Below are 20,663 nucleotides of genomic sequence, written 5' to 3' on the forward strand. Positions count from 1 at the left end.
CCCAGTGATTTACCAATGAGGGAGTTCGATTTAGCTCAACCGTGGTGGGTACTTAGGTCCCGTGACGTGAACGGGTAAAAGCGGAGTTTTTGGGAAGTCAGATGTTTTATTTATTTAACCTATATTTAACTAGGCAAGTCAGGATTTTTTTTTTAACTAGGCAAGCAGTTCGTGAACAAATTCTTATTTACAATGACAGCCTAACACAGCCAACCCCTAGCGATGCTGGGCCAATTGTGAGCCACCCCATAAGACTCCCAATTACAGAAGGTTGTGATACAGCCTGGAATTGAACCAGGGTCTGTAGTGACGCCTCCTCTAGCACTGAGATGCAGTGCCTTAGACCGTTGCACCACTCAGGAGCCCCAGCCCCATATTTTTATCAAAATAAATCACTTTTGCATGTGAAAACAAAATTCATGCACATTAATCCACGTGTAACCAACATCACTTTTGTTTTGAGCCAACTTCACTGGGGCACCTGGCTCACGCCCGGAAGGCAGCCCAGTTCCTCAACAAATGCAAACACTTTTCACTTTAATGCATTGTTGTGTGAATTTCAAAATCCCTTTTTGCTGAGAAGCACAAAAAAGTAAAACACCATGCTGTTTTAAACTTTGACAAATCTTTTTAACGCCAAGAACAAAAGTAAAGTCATCTAAAAGTAGCTACATAATTAAACGTTTAAGATTTAAATGATTTCCAATATGATAAATATGATTTTCACTTCTAAGAACTAAAACAGCTGTTTACATCCGAAATGCTGTTGACCTGTATTTGCTTTTCTGTATTTGCAATCACTCTCCGTGATTGGTCAAAGCCTAAACATTGTCAGTCTAAGTTTGGTGCGAATTTCCGTCATGCTCAATGCTGCTCTCTGTGGAGAATCTGAAGCTAGCAGCTGACAATGACCCTTTTCTTGATCTAGCTAGCTAATCTATACGCAAGTTCTAGACACCAAACTAAGAAAAAAAATCTGCAAAGAATTTAGGAAATATGTTTTACTTTCCAAACAGTCTTCAGAGGCACACCAGCTACTTTTCCACTATTTGGAGAGTAGTGGGCTAGCTCAGCTAGGCTAACATTCTCTTTGGCAGAGTTTAATATTTTGCATCTTGTCAATGTAATGTGTGTATTGGTCATCATCATCATCAGAGGCTTTCAATTTAGACAAATTCTGGTATTTATTATCATGCTGTTTGACAGCAACCAAAGGGATCAGGATAACATGCAGAGAGCTTCTGAGGGGCAACGTTGGGCAGGCAGACATGGTGACAACAATCCTTCCTCTCTCCTTTCTATGTCTGAGAGACAGAGGGGAATATGTTATGCTAACCAACATATATGGTCCCTAAACTTTGAGACGAAACATGGATAGCGAGCTAAGTTAGATGTATTGTGTCATGGCTCTGATCATAGCTAGTTGTTGTGTATGTGTGTGTATCTTTTGCAGTGAGGACATCATGGTTTACGTGACAGTCCCGGTGACTCCGCTCTGCCCCGGTCTCCCCCGGCTTCGCTTCTCCCTCTATCTGTCTTCCCAGCTGCAGTACGGGGTGGGCATCGTCTACCACCGCCAGTGTGGCTTCCTTCTGGATGAGAAATCATGTTCAGGGTCACCCGCTTGACCGGAGGAGAATGGTGCAGGGGAAGATGGCTGCCGTTTTCACTGGCTCCTAACCAATTATGCTATTTTGTGTGTTTTTGTGCCATTGTTTGTAACTTATTTTATACATAATGTTTCTGCCACCGTCTGCTATGACCAAAAAGAGCTTCTGGATATCAGAACAGCGATTACTTATCTCGACCTGTAAAAATATTTTTCCTCTAGCGAGTCGTGCGCAAAGGATTTACTCCAGATACCCAACCAGGCCCAAATCCCTGTCATTCCCATTAAGAGAAGACGCCGATACAGGGGACGCATGTCCGGGTGCCTTGTGAGAATTTCTCGGCCAGTGGGTAACCTTCCTCTACCATCCATCCTATTGGCCAACGTGCAATCATTGGAGAATAAACTGGATGAGGTCCGTTAACTTGTTAAGTCGACCCTCTACTTTTTCGAACATTCTGTTAAAAATTTGCGCAACATTTCAGCGCCCTGCTACTCAGGCCAGGAATATAGTATATGCATATGATTAGTATGTGTGGATAGAAAACACTCAGACGTTTATAAAACTGGTTAAATCACGGCTGTGACTATAACAGAATGTGCGTTTCATCGAAAAGTGCAGGAAAATCTGATCACTGAAAATGGAAATAAATATCCTTGCGCTACTTCCAGGAATTGTTCAAAGTGAACCGAATTAAATGAGGCCGAGGTTGCAGTGCCTACAGCTTCCACACGTTGTCGAGAGTCTTGTCATTTGATTCAGCTTTGATTCTTGGTCAAACTGAATCATGGGAACCGATTCCCTCCGGTCTCCGACCGGATGTTTTGGTCGAGCTCTCTCCAGACATTTTTTCGAGACGGACACCTATAGAATTGACATCGCCTCCTGATGAATTGTATCGCTTATTAACGTGTACTAATACCTAAAGTTGCATTACAAAAGTATTTCGAAGTGTTTTGTGAAAGTTTATCGTCGACTTTTTGAATTTTAAAAAATGACGTTACATTATGAAACGCTATTTTTTCCGTTTATCACACAGTCTTCATAGATCGATATCTAGGCTATATATGGACCGATTTAATCGAAAAAAGACCCAATAGTGATTATGGGACATCTAGGAGTGCCAACAAAGAAGATGGTCAAAGGTAATGAATGTTTTATATTTTATTTGTGCGGTTTGTGTAGCGACGACTATGCTAATTATTTTGTTTACGTCCCCTGTGGGTCTTTTGGGGTGTTACATGCTATCAGATAATAGCTTCTCATGCTTTCGCCGAAAAGCATTTTTAAAAATCTGACTTGTTGCCTGGATTCACAACGAGTGTAGCTTTAATTCAATACCCTGCATGTGTATTTTAATGAACGTTTGAGTTTTAACTAATACTATTAGCATTTAGCGTAGTGCATTTGCATTTCCAGAGCTCTAGATGGGACGCCTGCGTGCCAGGTAGGAGCAAGAGGTTAAAGATGATTCTACCAACGGGACATTAAAAACTGTAATATCTTGTGTTTCACCGAGTCGTGGCTGAACGTCGACATGGATAATATACAGTTGGCTGGTTTTTCTGTGCATCGACAAGACAGAACAGCTGCCTCCAGTAAGACAAGGGGTGGCGGCCTGTGTCTGTTTGACAATAACAGCTGGTGCGCAAAATGTAATATTAAGGAAGTCTCAAGGTTTTGCTAGCCTGAGGTAGAGTATCTCAAGATAAGCTGTAGACCACACTATTTACCAAGAGAGTTTTCATCTATATTTTTTGTAGCTGTCCATTTACCACCACAAACCGATGCTGGAACTAAGACGGTACTCAATGAGCTGTATAAAGCCATAAGAAAACAAGAAAATGTTCATCCAAAGGCGGCGCTCCTAGTGGCCGGGGACATTAATGCAGGGAAACTTAAATCCGTTTGACCTCATTTCTTCCAGCATGTTACATGTGCAACAAGAGGAGAAAAAAAACTCTAGACCACCTTTACTCCACACTTTACTCCACACACAGAGATGCGTACAAAGCTCTCCCTCACCCTTCATTTGGAAAATCTGACCATAATTATATCCTCCATATTCCTGCTTACAAGCAAAAACTAAAGCAGAAAGTACCAGTGACTCAATCAATACAGAAGTGGTCAGATGACACAGATGCTAAGCTACAGGGCTGTTTTACTAGCATAGACTGGAATATGTTTGGGACTCATCCAATGGCATTGAGGAGTCACTGGCTTCATCAATAAGTGCATCGATGATGTTGCCCCCACAGTAACCGTACGTACATACCCCACCCAGAAGCCATGGATTACAGGCAACATCCACACTGAGCTAAAGGGTAGAGCTGACGCTTTCAAGGAGAGGGACTCTAACCCGGATGCTTATTAGAAATCCCGCTATGCCCTCAGACAAACCATCAAACAGCCAAAGCGTAAATACAGGACTAAGATTGAATCCTACTACACCGGCTCCGATGCTCGTCGGATGTGGCAAGGCTTGTAAACTATTACGGACTACAAAGGGAAGCCCAGCCGCGAGCTGGCCAGTTACACAAGCCTACCAGACGAGCAAAATTACTTCTATGTGCACTTCGAGACAAGAAACACGAATGCATGCATACCGCCCCAACAGATCCACTGATGACGCAATCTCAATCGCACTCGACACTGCCCTTTCCCACATAGACAAAAGGAACACCTACACGAGAATGCTGTTCATTGACTACAGCTCATCATTCAACACCATAGTGCTCTCAAAGCTCATACTGTTCTCAAAGACCCTGGGACAAATCCCCTCCCTCTGCAACTGGATTCTGGACTTCCTGACGGGCCACCTCCAGGTGGTAAGGGTAGGCAACAACACATCTGTCACGCTGATCCTCAACATGGGGGCCCTCAGGGGTGTGTGTTTAGTCCCCTCCTGTACTCCCTGTTCACCTACGACTGCGTGGCCTAGCACAAGTTTTCCGACAACACAAAGGTGTAAGCCTGCTTAAATTCATCAAAAAAGTTAGCTAATAACAGTGAACCTTTTTTTTGTGGGAGACACATAAGGCAATTCTAGGTCTTGTGGCATATTTTGGTTAAACTATCTATTCTATATCTATCTCTCCCATCACTGTACTGCTCCATCTATTCTATATCTATCTCTCCCATCACTGTACTGCTCCATCTATTCTATATCTATCTCTATCTCTCACCCATTACTGTACTGCTCCATCTATTCTATATCTATCTCTCCCATTACTGTACTGCTCCATCTATTCTATATCTATCTCTCCCATTACTGTACTGCTCCATCTATTCTATATCTATCTCTCCCATTACTGTACTGCTCCATCTATTCTATATCTATCTCTCCCATTACTGTACTGCTCCATCTATTCTATATCTATCTCTCCCATCACTGTACTGCTCCATCTATTCTATATCTATCTCCCCCATCACTGTACTGCTCCATCTATTCTATATCTATCTCTATCTCTCACCCATTACTGTACTGCTCCATCTATTCTATATCTATCTCTCCCATTACTGTACTGCTCCATCTATTCTATATCTATCTCTATCTCTCACCCATTACTGTACTGCTCCATCTATTCTATATCTATCTCTCCCATTACTGTACTGCTCCATCTATTCTATATCTATCTCCCCCATTACTGTACTGCTCCATCTATTCTATATCTATCTCTCCCATTACTGTACTGCTCCATCTATTCTATATCTATCTCTATCTCTCACCCATTACTGTACTGCTCCATCTATTCTATATCTATCTCTCCCATCACTGTACTGCTCCATCTATTCTATATCTATCTCTCTCCCATCACTGTACTGCTCCATCTATTCTATATCTATCTCCCCCATCACTGTACTGCTCCATCTATTCTATATCTATCTCTATCTCTCACCCATTACTGTACTGCTCCATCTATTCTATATCTATCTCTCCCATCACTGTACTGCTCCATCTATTCTATATCTATCTCTCTCCCATCACTGTACTGCTCCATCTATTCTATATCTATCTCCCCATCACTGTACTGCTCCATCTATTCTATATCTATCTCTCTCCCATCACTGTACTGCTCCATCTATTCTATATCTATCTCTCCCATCACTGTACTGCTCCATCTATTCTATATCTATCTCTCCCATTACTGTACTGCTCCATCTATTCTATATCTATCTCCCCATTACTGTACTGCTCCATCTATTCTATATCTATCTCTCCCATTACTGTACTGCTCCATCTATTCTATATCTATCTCTCCCGTCACTGTACTGCTCCATCTATTCTATATCTATCTCCCCCATCACTGTACTGCTCCATCTATTCTATATCTATCTCTCCCATCACTGTACTGCTCCATCTATTCTATATCTATCTCTCCCATTACTGTACTGCTCCATCTATTCTATATCTATCTCTCCCGTCACTGTACTGCTCCATCTATTCTATATCTATCTCCCCATCACTGTACTGCTCCATCTATTCTATATCTATCTCTCCCATCACTGTACTGCTCCATCTATTCTATATCTATCTCCCCATTACTGTACTGCTCCATCTATTCTATATCTATCTCTCCCATCACTGTACTGCTCCATCTATTCTATATCTATCTCTCCCATCACTGTACTGCTCCATCTATTCTATATCTATCTCCCCCATCACTGTACTGCTCCATCTATTCTATATCTATCTCTCCCGTCACTGTACTGCTCCATCTATTCTATATCTATCTCTATCTCTCACCCATTACTGTACTGCTCCATCTATTCTATATCTATCTCTCCCATTACTGTACTGCTCCATCTATTCTATATCTATCTCTCCCATCACTGTACTGCTCCATCTATTCTATATCTATCTCTATCTCTCACCCATTACTGTACTGCTCCATCTATTCTATATCTATCTCTCCCATCACTGTACTGCTCCATCTATTCTATATCTATCTCCCCATCACTGTACTGCTCCATCTATTCTATATCTATCTCCCCCATCACTGTACTGCTCCATCTATTCTATATCTATCTCTCTCCCATCACTGTACTGCTCCATCTATTCTATATCTATCTCCCCATCACTGTACTGCTCCATCTATTCTATATCTATCTCTCTCCCATCACTGTACTGCTCCATCTATTCTATATCTATCTCTCACCCATCACTGTACTGCTCCATCTATTCTATATCTATCTCTCTCCCATCACTGTACTGCTCCATCTATTCTATATCTATCTCCCCATCACTGTACTGCTCCATCTATTCTATATCTATCTCTCTCCCATCACTGTACTGCTCCATCTATTCTATATCTATCTCTCCCATCACTGTACTGCTCCATCTATTCTATATCTATCTCCCCCGTCACTGTACTGCTCCATCTATTCTATATCTATCTCCCCCATCACTGTACTGCTCCATCTATTCTTTATCTATCTCCCCATCACTGTACTGCTCCATCTATTCTATATCTATCTCCCCCATCACTGTACTGCTCTGTCTATTATATATCTATCTCCCCATCACTGTACTGCTCCATCTATTCTTTATCTATCTCCCCATCACTGTACTGCTCCATCTATTCTATATCTATCTCCCCATCAATGTACTGCTCCATCTATTCTATATCTATCTCCCCCATCACTGTACTGCTCCATCTATTCTTTATCTATCTCCCCATCACTGTACTGCTCCATCTATTCTATATCTATCTCCCCATCACTGTACTGCTCCATCTATTCTTTATCTATCTCCCCATCACTGTACTGCTCCATCTATTCTATATCTATCTCCCCCATCACTGTACTGCTCCATCTATTCTTTATCTATCTCCCCATCACTGTACTGCTCCATCTATTCTATATCTATCTCCCCCATTACTGTACTGCTCCATCTATTCTATATCTATCTCTCCCATTACTGTACTGCTCCATCTATTCTATATCTATCTCCCCCATCACTGTACTGCTCCATCTATTCTATATCTATCTCCCCCATCACTGTACTGCTCCATCTATTCTATATCTATCTCTCTCCCATCACTGTACTGCTCCATCTATTCTATATTTATCTCTCCCATCACTGTACTGCTCCATCTATTCTAACTCACCCATTACTCTATGCTCTGTATATTCTATCTATCTGGAAAAGTCTGGGCAGTATTTCAGACATGGCTATCATTCCCTCTCTGCAGCTTTCAGTGTGGTGTCCTCGTTCCTCCTTAGGTTTGGCAAGGTCACCTTCTACTCTCTGCTGCCCCTGGAGGCAGACTACAGTACTGCAGCTCACATGCTCTCCAAACTGCTACGTGAGAGCTGACAGAGAGAACAGAGAAAAAAAATAGATATCGCATTCCAATATTGTTTTACTTCACTAACAAACATGCATGTGTTTTGTGTGTGCGTGTGTTGTATTATGACATATGTGTGCATGTGTTATATTGTGACATGTGTGTGTGGTGTTTGTCCAGAGCTGGTGTCTGCTAGGGAGCTGGCTGTACATCAGGCTGAATCCTACAGCCCCATTACCATCATCCCTGGACCATTCAGCACCGTGCATGCCTGAGGAACACAGAGGATGTCCACACACACACACACACACACACACACACACACACACACACAGGGGATGTGTGCGGCCGTACTTTTAAAACAAATAATGTTCATTCATGTCCCAAATTTCATTCCTGTGAGATTATCACCTCAAACTGTTTTGTAGCACACACGAGGACCTCTTGAGTTTTGTAACTTTTTTTGTAAAACATTTAGTGAAGCCTTTTTATAACAAGTGAAATTACTTATTACTTATTAGAGTTATTATTGAAAGGTAGTTGTTAATATTTTTATTTTTTATTCAAAGTTGGTATTTATATTATTAAATCTATTGAAGAGTGTATTTATTATTAATATATTTAATATTATGTATTTAGCAGGAGATATATTTTATTCTAATTTATTTGTCAATTGTCATGAAAGTTGATATTGTTGACAGCAATGTTTTTGGTGAACTTTTCTCAGATGTCTTTTCTATCTTATTGTGGTATGATGTTACTCTGTTCTTACGGTGAAGCATTTATCTTATGTCAAGTGTTATTGAAGTGTTGTGGTTTTCAGGTTGACTTGGCACATCTAAAGTCAAGTTGTCAAGTTGTTTTATTTTATTTTACCTTTATTTAACCAGGCAAGTCAGTTAAGAACAGATTCTTATTTTCAATGACGGCCTGGGAACAGTGGGTTAACTGCCTGTTCAAGGGCAGAACGACAGATTTGTACCTTGTCAGCTCGGGGGTTTGAACTCGCAACCTTCCGGTTACTAGTCCAACGCTCTAACCACTAGGCTACGCTGCCGCCCCCCTGTCTGCTTCTCACTGTAACCAGTGCCTGCAATCTGGTTCAGGTTATTAATCAACCTTTCCAGGGTGTTTACAAACAGGAACAAGATAATCCACATGCCTTGCGAAAGTATTCGGCCCCCTTGAACTTTGCGACCTTTTGCCACATTTCAGGCTTCAAACATAAAGATATAAAACTCTATTCTTTTGTGAAGAATCAACAACAAGTGGGACACAATCATGAAGTGGAACGACATTTATTGGATATTTCAAACTTTTTTAACAAATCAAAAACTGAAAAAAAGGGGGCGTGCAAAATTATTCTTCTAAAACTCGTCAGTCTATTCTTGTTCTGAGAAATGAAGGCTATTCCATGCGAGAAATTGCCAAGAAACTGAAGATCTTGTACAATGCTGTGTACTACTCCCTTCACAGAACAGCGACAGAACAAGTCCTCAACTGGCAGCTTCGTTAAATAGTACCCATAAAACACCAGTCTCAACGTCAACAGTGAAGAGGCGACTCCGGGAAGCTGGCCTTCTAGGCAGAGTTGCAAAGTCAAAGCCATATCTCAGACTGGCCAATAAAAATAAAATATTAAGATGAGCAAAAGTGTTATGGACAGACAAATCTTAGTTTGAGGTGTTCGGATCACAAAGATGAACATTTGTGAGACGCAGAAAAGTGAAAAGATTCTGGAGGAGTGCATGGTGGAGGCAATGTGTTGGTCTGGAGGTGCTTTGGTGGTGGTAAAGTGGGGGATTTGTACAGGGTAAAAGGGATCTTGAAGAAGTAAGGCGATCACTAAATTTTGCAACGCCATACCATACCCTGTGGATGGCGCTTAATTGGAGCCAATTTCCTCCTCCAGTAGGACAATGACCCAAAGCACAGCTCCAAACTATGCAAGAACTATTTCGGGAAGAAGCAGTCAGCTGGTATTCTGTCTATAATGGAGTGGCCAGCACAGTCACTGGATCTCAACCCTATTGAGCTGTTGTGGGAGCAGCTTGACCATATGGTACGTAAGAAGTGCCCATCAAGCCAATCCGACATGTGGGAGGTGTTTCAGGAAGCATGTGGTGAAATCTCTTCAGAATTACCTCAACAAATTGACAACTAGAATGCCAAAGGTCTGCAATTGCTGCAAATGGGGCGGCAGCGTAGCCTAGTGGTTAGAGCGTTAGACTAGTAACCGAAAGGTTGCAAAATCAAATCCCTGAGCTGACAAGGTACAAAATCTGTCATTCTGCCCCTGAACAAGGCAGTTAACCCACTGTTCCTAGGCTGTCATAGAACATAAGAATTTGTTCTTAACTGAATTGCCTGGTTAAGTAAATGGAGGATTCTTTGACGAAAGCAAAGTTTGAAGGACACAATTATTATTTCAATTAAAAATATATATTTATAACCTTGTCAATGTCTTGACTATATTTCCTATTCATTTGCAACTCATTTCAAGTATGATTTAATGGAAAACAAGGACATTTCTAAGTGATCCCAAACGTTTGAATGGTAGTGTATGTGTTATCGCTTTTCAAACTCAGCTCTGAATCCATGATAGGGCAATCTATCTAATTGAACTCAAAGGGGTTTCTTTAACCGAAGCTTCTCTAATGTCAAACATGTAAAGTGTGGTGTACCGCAGGGCAGCTCTCTCGGCCCTCTTTTCTATTTTTACCATTGACCTGCCACTGGCATTAAAAAACAGCATGTGTGTCCATGTATGCTGATGATTCAACCATATACGCATCAGCAACCACAGCTAGTGAAGTCACTGAAACCCTTAATGAGTTTCAAACTGTTTTGGAATGGGTGGCCAGTAGTAAACTGGTGTGGCTGTTAAACAAGTTGAGGAGACTAAATTACTTGGTGTTACCTTAGATTGTAAACTGCCATGGTCAAAACATATCGATTCAATGGTTGTAAAGATGGGGAGAGGTCTAGCCCTAATAAAGATGTTGTTTTTTTTGACACCACACTCCAAAAAGCTAGTTCTACAGGCTCTAGTTTAGTCTAATCTTGATTACTGTCCAGTCATGTGGTCCAGTGCTGCAAGGAAAGACCTAGTTAAGCTGCAGCTGGCCCAGAACAGAGCGGCACGTCTTGCTCTTCATTATGATCAGAGGGCTAATATTAATACTATGCATGCCAGTCTCTCTTGGCTAAGAGTTGAGGAGAGACGGTGTGCATCACATCTTCTTTTTATAAGAAACATTAATGTGTTGAAAATCCCAAATTGTTTGCATAGTTAATATACACACAGCTCTGACACACACACTTATCTCACCAGTCATGCCACCAGGGGTCTTTTCATATTCCCCAAATCCAGAACAAATTCAAAAAGGCATACAGTATTATATAGAGTCCTTATTGCATGGAACATCCTTCTATCTCATATTGGTCAAATAAACAGCAAACCTGGTTTCAAAAAACAGATAAAGTAACGCCTCACGGCACAACGCCTCTCCCCTATTGGACCTAGATAGTTTGTGTGTATGCATTGATATGTAGGCTACGTGTCCCTTTAAAAAAAATGTATGTAGTTCTGTCCTTGACATGTTCTTGTCTATTGACGTTCTGTATTATATAATTCTGTATTATGTCATGTTTTGTGTGGACCCCAGGAAGGGTAGCGGCTGCTTTTGCAACAGCTAATGAGGATCCTAGTAAAATACCAAATATGACTATTTTTTAATAAGCCCCAGGAATCTACAAAATGTACTTCTGTCTGGAGCCATTATTGGTACCATTGTTTTCCATTCATTTGGGATCTACTGAAGAGATTGTATTTTTGAACGTGGACTCATCCACATCTGAGCTATGAAAACATGAACATCTGACTAACTTTGATTTTGGGGCTGAACAATCCCTTTACATTTCTGGTCAATAAATTGAATTAGATACCAGCTAGTTTGCTTTACTGTAGAGTACAATTTAGGAATAGTCTGCAAGGGGACAGTAGGGGGCAGTTGAGGACTGGTAGCTAGTCAGTCTCAGCAATTTAACAGCAGAGATCTATTCTGGACTATGACCTCGTCCCGCTCCTATCTCCCCTTGACGTCATTGTGTCTGGCTGGCAGAAAAATCACATCTGATCTCATGGCTTAATTACTCAATACAATTCAACTTGTGGGCAGAAGGAGAGGGGTCTGTGCAGCCTGTATCACACAGCCCAAATGTAGCAGCGGGCTGCAATAAACAAAAGCAAACGAGGCAGAGGTCACTGCTGTGGTACATGGAGTGATGGTGACAGCCTGTTTCTCTGTTGAATGCAGACCAGCCCAGGGGACAAAATGGAAGTGTGACCGAGGGCCCCGGAGAGCGAAGATTTATTTCATGTTCTAATCTACACGGAACTGGCAGAGAGCTGACATTACCAGTGTAATCTAGCATTGAACTGGCAGAGAGCTGACATTACCAGTGTAATCTAGCACTGAACTGGCAGAGAGCTGACATTACCAGTGTAATCTAGCACTGAACGGGCAGAGAGCTGACATTACCAGTGTAATCTAGCACGGAACTGGCAGAGAGCTGACATTACCAGTGTAATCTAGCACTGAACTGGCAGAGAGCTGACATTACCAGTGTAATCTAGCACTGAACGGGCAGAGAGCTGACATTACCCGTGTAATCTAGCACTGAACTGGCAGAGAGTTGACATTACCAGTGTAATCTGGCACTGAACGGGCAGAGAGCTGACATTACCAGTGTAATCTAGCACTGAACGGGCAGAGAGCTGACATTACCCGTGTAATCTAGCACTGAACTGGCAGAGAGTTGACATTACCAGTGTAATCTGGCACTGAACGGGCAGAGAGCTGACATTACCAGTGTAATCTAGCACTGAACGGGCAGAGAGCTGACATTACCAGTGTAATCTAGCACTGAACTGGTAGAGAGCTGACATTACCAGTGTAATCTAGCACTGAACGGGCAGAGAGCTGACATTACCCGTGTAATCTAGCACTGAACTGGCAGAGAGCTGATATTACCCGTGTAATCTAGCACGGAACTGGCAGAGAGCTGACATTACCCGTGTAATCTAGCACTGAACTGGCAGAGAGCTGACATTACCCGTGTAATCTAGCACGGAACTGGCAGAGAGCTGACATTACCAGTGTAAATCCATCAGCCTTTTTAGGTCATTTTCAATTTACTTTCCACATCCTGCTAAGGCCAAAAGGTGGAGGTCACCAAAGATCATGGTATATACTGACTTCACCTCTTCCTCTCTGATGTCACTGTGCAATGTGTGACCACTGACCACTGACCAGTACACAACGTGAAAATCAACAACCCTCTGCTATTGTCATTTCACAGAGGGGACTGAACGCATCACAAAATGATCGCTAAAATGTCTTGGCATTGGAAAATAATCGTATATCCATATAGAGTTTATATTGGGTTGTTGGTGTGGTATCTAGGTGATAGAATTTGTTGTGAAACCCTGGTATGTCGCATGGGCCAGTCAGCATGTGTGTTAGTGGAAAAGGAACTCCCCCTTCCCTGGGGAGTGACCACACACAATTATGGAACATGCACACAACACACACAGTTATGGAACATGCACACAACACACAGGCATGCAACCACACGTGCCACACATTCCTGCACACAGGAGAGACTTGTAAGGGTTATTGGGCAAACAGTTTTTTTTTAACGCTTACAAATGTGACACCACACTGCCAATGTTCCGTAAATCGATCACGGCTCATACACACCTGTCACACTGCCAGAGACAATCAGTTACAGTCCAAATATTTACAAGAGGTCAGCCAAAAAGTCACCCACTGCATATATCACAAATAAGCTATGTCTCATTATTGATAAACATAAATCTGCCAAAAGTGAATTGTAAAATGAAAAGTGTGGTAATGTGCACTTTTGACCCCACAGAACAGGTTTGCCCATCAATTTGACATGTAAATAGGATCACCAGGTGTTCACACAAATGAGAAACCATTCTGAACAGTGCAGACTATGTATTTTTGACACGCACGCACACACACACACACACACACACACACACACACACACACACACACACACACACACACACACACACACACAGAATACAAAGACAGAGGATAATCCCCTGGCAATAAAAACAACATGTCAGTCCATCAGCCAGCCCCTGACGGACTAATAAACCTCACACCTGACCGTCACATTACACACATTCACCCCGACCGTTTAAATCCTCAGGAGGGAGAGAACAAGCCTGCATAACAGCACCACACCCGCCTTCAGTCTCGACCACTCTGCTCAGAGAGGAAGGAAAAGGACCTGCTTTCATTCTGAACCATTCACTTGGACTTAGTATCACTGACAAGCCTTTCTATTCTTCAGACCAAAGCAACTGTAGAAGTAACGGAAGACGACAACTGTCTACTGGATAGATACTGAGAAGCCAATCAGAAACAAACCGCAATAACAGAAAGACGGGAAAGGAGCCGTCCCGTTTTAGATAGTGGTGTTTTAAGTCAGGCTGGCCAAAGACACTGACATGGCAGAAGAGACGACTCACACCTCGGAGGCCCAGGAGACACAGACCAAAGGAGAACAACACAGCCCAAAAGATTCCCCTGTCCTGGGGAACATGGTACGCACCGAGCTGGAATGGGACGTGCCCATGAGTGTCCCTTTGCCCATCGAGGTCATCAGTGCTGACCAGCCTTTCCCGTTCCTGGACACCACCCTGGCAGACCTGGGCATCGAAGAGTGAGTCCACCAGTGGCAGGTTTCAGTGTGTTGTTGTCTGCATGACCAGTGAAAGGTTTGAGTGTGTTGTTGTCTACATGACCAGTGGCAGGTTTGAGTGTGTGTTGTTGTCTGCATGACCAGTGAAAGGTTTGAGTGTGTTGTTGTCTACATGACCAGTGGCAGGTTTGAGTGTGTGTTGTCTACATGACCAGTGGCAGGTTTGAGTGTGTTGTTGTCTGCATGACCAGTGAAAGGTTTGAGTGTGTTGTTGTCTACATGACCAGTGGCAGGTTTCAGTGTGTTGTTGTCTGCATGACCAGTGAAAGGTTTGAGTGTGTTGTTGTCTGCATGACCAGTGAAAGGTTTCAGTGTGTTGTTGTCTGCATGACCAGTGGCAGGTTTGAGTGTGTTGTTGTCTGCATGACCAGTGGCAGGTTTGAGTGTGTTGTTGTCTGCATGACCAGTGAAAGGTTTCAGTGTGTTGTTGTCTGCATGACCAGTGGCAGGTTTGAGTGTGTTGTTGTCTACATGACCAGTGGCAGGTTTGAGTGTGTTGTTGTCTGCATGACCAGTGGCAGGTTTGAGTGTGTTGTTGTCTGCATGACCAGTGAAAGGTTTCAGTGTGTTGTTGTCTACATGACCAGTGAAAGGTTTGAGTGTGTTGTTGTCTACATGACCAGTGGCAGGTTTGAGTGTGTTGTTGTCTGCATGACCAGTGGCAGGTTTGAGTGTGTGTTGTTGTCTGCATGACCAGTGACAGATTTGAGTGTGTTGTTGTCTACATGACCAGTGGCAAGTTTGAGTGTGTGTGTTGTTGTCTACATGACCAGTGACAGATTTGAGTGTGTGTTGTTGTCTGCATGACCAGTGACAGATTTGAGTGTGTTGTTGTCTACATGACCAGTGACAGGTTTGAGTGTGTGTGTTGTTGTCTACATGACCAGTGACAGGTTTGAGTGTGTGTTGTCTACATGACCAGTGGCAAGTTTGAGTGTGTGTGTTGTTGTCTACATGACCAGTGACAGGTTTGAGTGTGTGTTGTCTATATGACCAGTGGCAAGTTTGAGTGTGTGTGTTGTTGTCTACATGACCAGTGACAGGTTTGAGTGTGTGTGTTGTTGTCTACATGACCAGTGACAGGTTTGAGTGTGTGTGTTGTTGTCTACATGACCAGTGACAGGTTTGAGTGTGTGTTGTTGTCTACATGACCAGTGGCATGTTTGAGTGTGTGTGTTGTTGTCTACATGACCAGTGACAGGTTTGAGTGTGTGTGTTGTTGTCTACATGACCAGTGGCATGTTTGAGTGTGTGTGTTGTTGTCTACATGACCAGTGGCAGGTGTGTGTGTGTTGTTGTTGTTGTCTACATGACCAGTGTCAGGTGTGTGTGTGTTGTTGTCTACATGACCAGTGTCAGGTGTGTGTGTGTGTGTGCTGTTGTCTACATGACCAGTGGCAGGTGTGTGTGTGTTGTTGTTGTTGTCTACATGACCAGTGTCAGGTGTGTGTGTGTTGTTGTCTACATGACCAGTGTCAGGTGTGTGTGTGTGTGTGTGCTGTTGTCTACATGACCAGTGGCAGGTTTGCGTGTGTGTCGTTGTCTACATGACCAGTGGCAGGTTTGAGTGTGTGTTGTTGTCTACATGACCAGTGTCAGGTGTGTGTGTGTTGTTGTCTACATGACCAGTCAGATGATCAGTATGTACTCCCAAGTGTTGCAGGACATTTGCTGCCACATAATGCACAACATGCTGTACATGGACTATGTTGACATGATGATGGATGTTTTCCATAGTTTGTATCAGATGTGTGTCGATGTTGATTGGTCAGGGTGAAGTCAGGTTCTGGTCTGAATTGTGAATTGTGTGCTCAGATCCGCAGTGAAGGAGCGGGTGGTGTGGGTGGACACCAAGCGGACGCAGGTGAAGAGCAAGTCAGGCAAACTGAAGGAGAAGGAAATCACCATCTTGGAGGTACGGGTCAAGGCTCAGATCCCCGGAGACAAGAAGACCCAGGAGGTACTCTACAGCACCGAGTCCCACACGGACCGCTCCTTCTGTCGGACCGGAGTGGACATCCTGCCCTGGAAGAGTCGCACACAGACAGGTCTGGGACACATACGTCACTCTCCACACTATATCTTGTCAACAGCTATACAGTTGGATGGGTGTGAGCAAAATTGTGATAGCTCTATGTAGTCTTCATGGAGCTTTTGCCATATTGCTTTACACCAATCCAGTTCCTTCCCATGTGTAAACACTGACGGAATAGGGAATAGGGACTGAGGTAAGGATTTGGTTTGGCACCAGACATAGGCCTAGCCTGGTTGTCAATCTTTTTAGCTACATTCCACTCCTTGTACTCTGTGTTTAGCACATGACATAGTGGAATGTTAGATAAACAGACTGACAACCAGGCTAGTGTAACAGTTGAACTTTAGTCCGTCTCCTCGCCCCTACGCGGACTCGAACCAGGGACCCTCTGCACACATAGACAACTGACACCCACGAAGCATCGTTACCCATCGCTCCACAAAAGCCGCGGCCCTTGCAGAGCAGGGGGAACAACTACTTCAAGGTCTCAGAGCGAGTGATGTCACCAATTGAAACACTATTGGCGCGCACCACCGCTAACTAGCTAGCCATTTCACATCGGTTACACTAGCATAGGCCTAGACTTTATTGGCAAACTGAAGGCACCTCCTGTGTTCTCAATTTGAATGTCTCAATTTATCAATGCCAATGCCACCCATCCCCTTGCCCTGGTCACGGACCTGACAAATGTTCAGCTGCCAAGTTCTCAAGGTGCTGTGGATTTAGCCATGCACCAGGCGGCAGTGACAGGAATCCAAGATGAGATCATGCTGCATGCCATTGCATCATTAATAATCCACCCAGATATCTCACACTTTGCCCCTCTGGTCTATGCAACTTCAGAATGGTGTTCGGTCAGTGGGCATGTGTGGTACTTGCCCCACTTAGCATAGACTTTACATCATTGACTGTGGTTTCCTATTTGATACGACCTCATATACTTAACCCTAGTACCACATTCCCGAGATGGCAAAGCAAATTCCTCAAGCTGACACTCATTCTGCTCATAGAAATGTTTTGATGTATTGGCATCCCTGCATTGAAGTCTTTTGGGCCTTTTTCAGAGGAGAACGGCTTCCAGCCAGTAGAGATGACCGTGGCCTTGGACATCGAGTCACAGCCCAAACAGGACATTCGAGAGGTGTGAGGGAACTCTCAGGATCATCGCCAGAAAAAGCTATAAATTAATGATCAGTGCAATTAAACATGGATCAGCCACTAGGGCTTTGAATCGTATAAACATTTAAGCATAAAAGAAAAGACAAAAGCAAAGTTGACCTGTAAAGCCATCAATGCCTTTGCTGTTATACCATGATCTATATCTAAATCAGGGATGGATAACTTTGATTGGGGTGGGGGCCACAAAATCTGACCCCCTGAAAATGTTGCTGCTTAAAGCAAGTTTGCTGCAATTCTACAGATTTTTTCATAGGGTGGAGAGAAATGTTTGCAGTTTTTAATGATATCTGAGTGAGACTAACAAAAATCAAATGTGGGCCCCCCTGACAGTAATTCGACCATGATTACTACTAGTTTAGATAGCTGGCCGGCTAGATTAAGTTACCAATCTTAAACATTTGAGCTGATATGGGCTAATTGACTGACTATTAGTGTCTGATATATGAGGGAAACCTGTAGACGCACAACTACATTTCAAAATTGCACCTTGCTTATTCTATCTACTATTTAAACTCACAAAAGTAAGTGGAGATCCCAACTGAGGAAATTGAGCCGAGGGCCTTCAAAAGGGGGGCCCGCATGTGGTCCGCCAGTTGCACATCCCTGATCTAAATCCTGCCTTATATATTTCTTTCCAAGTATTTGTTGTAATATTATTTCATGAACTTTGTTTGCTATGTAATATTTGGCAACTCTATAGACTTGGTTTGTCTAGCTATTGCTTGTTATTCAGTGTCTTGCGAAAGTAATCACCCCCCTTGGCATTTTTCCTATTTTGTTGCCTTACAACCTGGAATTAAAATATATATATATTTTTTTTTGGGGGGGTTGTATCATATGATTTAAAAAAACATGCCTACCACTTTGAAATTGTGAATCACTTTTTATTGTGAAACAAACAAGAAATAAGACAAAAAAAGAGGACTTGAGCGTGCATAATTATTGACCCCCCCAAGCTAATACTTTGTAGACCCACCTTTTGCAGCAATTACAGCTGCAAGTCTCTTGGGGTATGTCTTTATAAGCTTGGCACATCAAGCCACTGGGATTTTTGCCCATTCTTCAAGGCAAAACTGCTCCAGCTCCTTCAAGTTGGATGGGTTCTTTAAGCATTAAGTCATACCACAGATTCTCAATTGGATAGAGGTCTGGGCTTTGACTAGGCCATTCCAAGACATTTAAAATGTTTCCCCTTAAACCACTCAAGTGTTGCTTTAGCAGTATGCTTAGGGTCATTGTCCTGCTGGAAAGTGAACCTCCGTCTCAAATCTCTGGAAGACTGAAACAGGTTTCCCTCAAGAATTTCCCTGTATTTAGCACCATCCTTCGTTTCTGACCAGTTTCCCAGTCCCTGCTGATGAAACACATCCCCACAGCATGATGCTGCCACCACCATGCTTCACTGTGGGGATAGGGTTCTCGGGGTGAGAGGTGTTATCCTTGATGGCCAAAAAGCTCCATTTTAGTCTCATCTGACCAGAGTACCTTCTTCCATATGTTTGGGGAGTCTCCCACATGCCTTTTGGCGAACACCAAACATGTTTACTTATTTTTTTCTGGCCACTCTTCCGTAAAGCCCAGCTCTGTGGAGTGTACGGCTTAAAGTGGTCCTATGGACAGATACCCCAACCTCCGCTGTGGAGATTTGCAGCTCCTTAAAGGGTTATCTTTGGTCTCTTTGTTGTCTCTCTGATTAATGCTCTCTTCCCCTGGTCTGTGAGTTTTGGTGGTCGGCCCTCTTTTTTTTTGTTTGTTGTTTTTAATAATGGATTTAATTGGTTCTTCGTAGGATGTTCAAAGTTTCGGATATTCTTTTATAACCCAACCCTGATCTGTACTTCTCCACAACTTTGTCCCTGACCTGTTTGGAGAGCTCCTTGGTCTTCATAGTGCTGCTTGCTTAGTGGTGTTGCAGACTCTGGGGCCTTTCAGAACAGGTGTATATATACTGAGATCATGTGACACTTAAACTCCACCTGTGTGCAATCTAACTAATTATAATTATCTAATTACTAATCTAATTATTATATTTTTTCCCCAATTTTTGGAAACAAGTTCTTTTTTTAAATTTCACTTCACCAATTTGGACTATTCTGTGTAGGTCCATTATACAAAATCTAAATAAAAATCTACTTAAATTACAGGTTGTAATGCAACAAAATAGGAATAACGCCAAGGCGGATGAATACTTTTGCAAGGCACTGTAGCAGGGCAAGGCCCTGTATATACACATATATAAGTATGTGTATTTGAGTAGGTGATGTAACTAGCTGTTACTGATTGTGGGCTGAAAGCTGTTGACAGAATGAAAGAGAATGAATAATAAAAAATAAAAAAATGGGAAGACATGTTAGTAGATTTCATCACTGAACCCAGCAGAAGCTATTAGATAAGTGTGTTGCGTGTTTATCGATCAGCAAGCATATGATGCCAATTGTGTCCGATGTAAATAAAATATAACACAAATTGCCATTATAATCCTGTCATTTGGGCTCAAAGGAAGAACTGGAATCTCCACACTGGAGGTCACGAGTGCATTGTGGCAGATTGGCCCGATTCACAAAACCACCTTGCTAAGCATGATGGGGAGCTCTCTGAATGAGGGACAGTGGAGAGAGAAACAATGGTACCGGGGGGTTGACAACACGTGAGGGGAAAGACAGAGAACAGTGAGTGACATTTAACATTTAAGTCATTTAGCAGACGCTCTTCTCCAGAGCGACTTACAAATTGGACACTGACAAG

General features: G+C 42.8%; 1 protein-coding gene across 1 annotated transcript; it reads left to right on the forward strand.

Annotated features, from left to right (window-relative positions):
* Positions 1-14,181: 14,181 nt before the first annotated feature.
* Positions 14,182-18,732, forward strand: si:ch211-196f5.2 (uncharacterized protein LOC556372 homolog). The gene is made up of 3 exons (XM_035755731.2): positions 14,182-14,665; positions 16,520-16,752; positions 17,804-18,732. Exons 1-3 carry the CDS (start codon positions 14,451-14,453, stop codon positions 17,884-17,886), a joined length of 531 nt encoding a protein of 176 aa, XP_035611624.1. The 5' UTR covers positions 14,182-14,450; the 3' UTR covers positions 17,887-18,732.
* The last annotated feature ends 1,931 nt before the right edge of the window (positions 18,733-20,663 follow it).

The sequence above is a fragment of the Oncorhynchus keta genome, chromosome 28 (assembly GCF_023373465.1).
Source record: "Oncorhynchus keta strain PuntledgeMale-10-30-2019 chromosome 28, Oket_V2, whole genome shotgun sequence".
NCBI classification, from domain to species: domain Eukaryota; kingdom Metazoa; phylum Chordata; class Actinopteri; order Salmoniformes; family Salmonidae; genus Oncorhynchus; species Oncorhynchus keta.

Coding starts and splice junctions, on each gene's coding strand:
- si:ch211-196f5.2 (XM_035755731.2), top strand. CDS start 14,451: ATGGCAGAAGAGACGACTCACACCTCGGAGGCCCAGGAGACACAGACC. Junction 14,666..16,519: donor GCAGACCTGGGCATCGAAGA/GTGAGTCCACCA, acceptor TTGTGTGCTCAG/ATCCGCAGTGAAGGAGCGGG. Junction 16,753..17,803: donor GAAGAGTCGCACACAGACAG/GTCTGGGACACA, acceptor GGCCTTTTTCAG/AGGAGAACGGCTTCCAGCCA.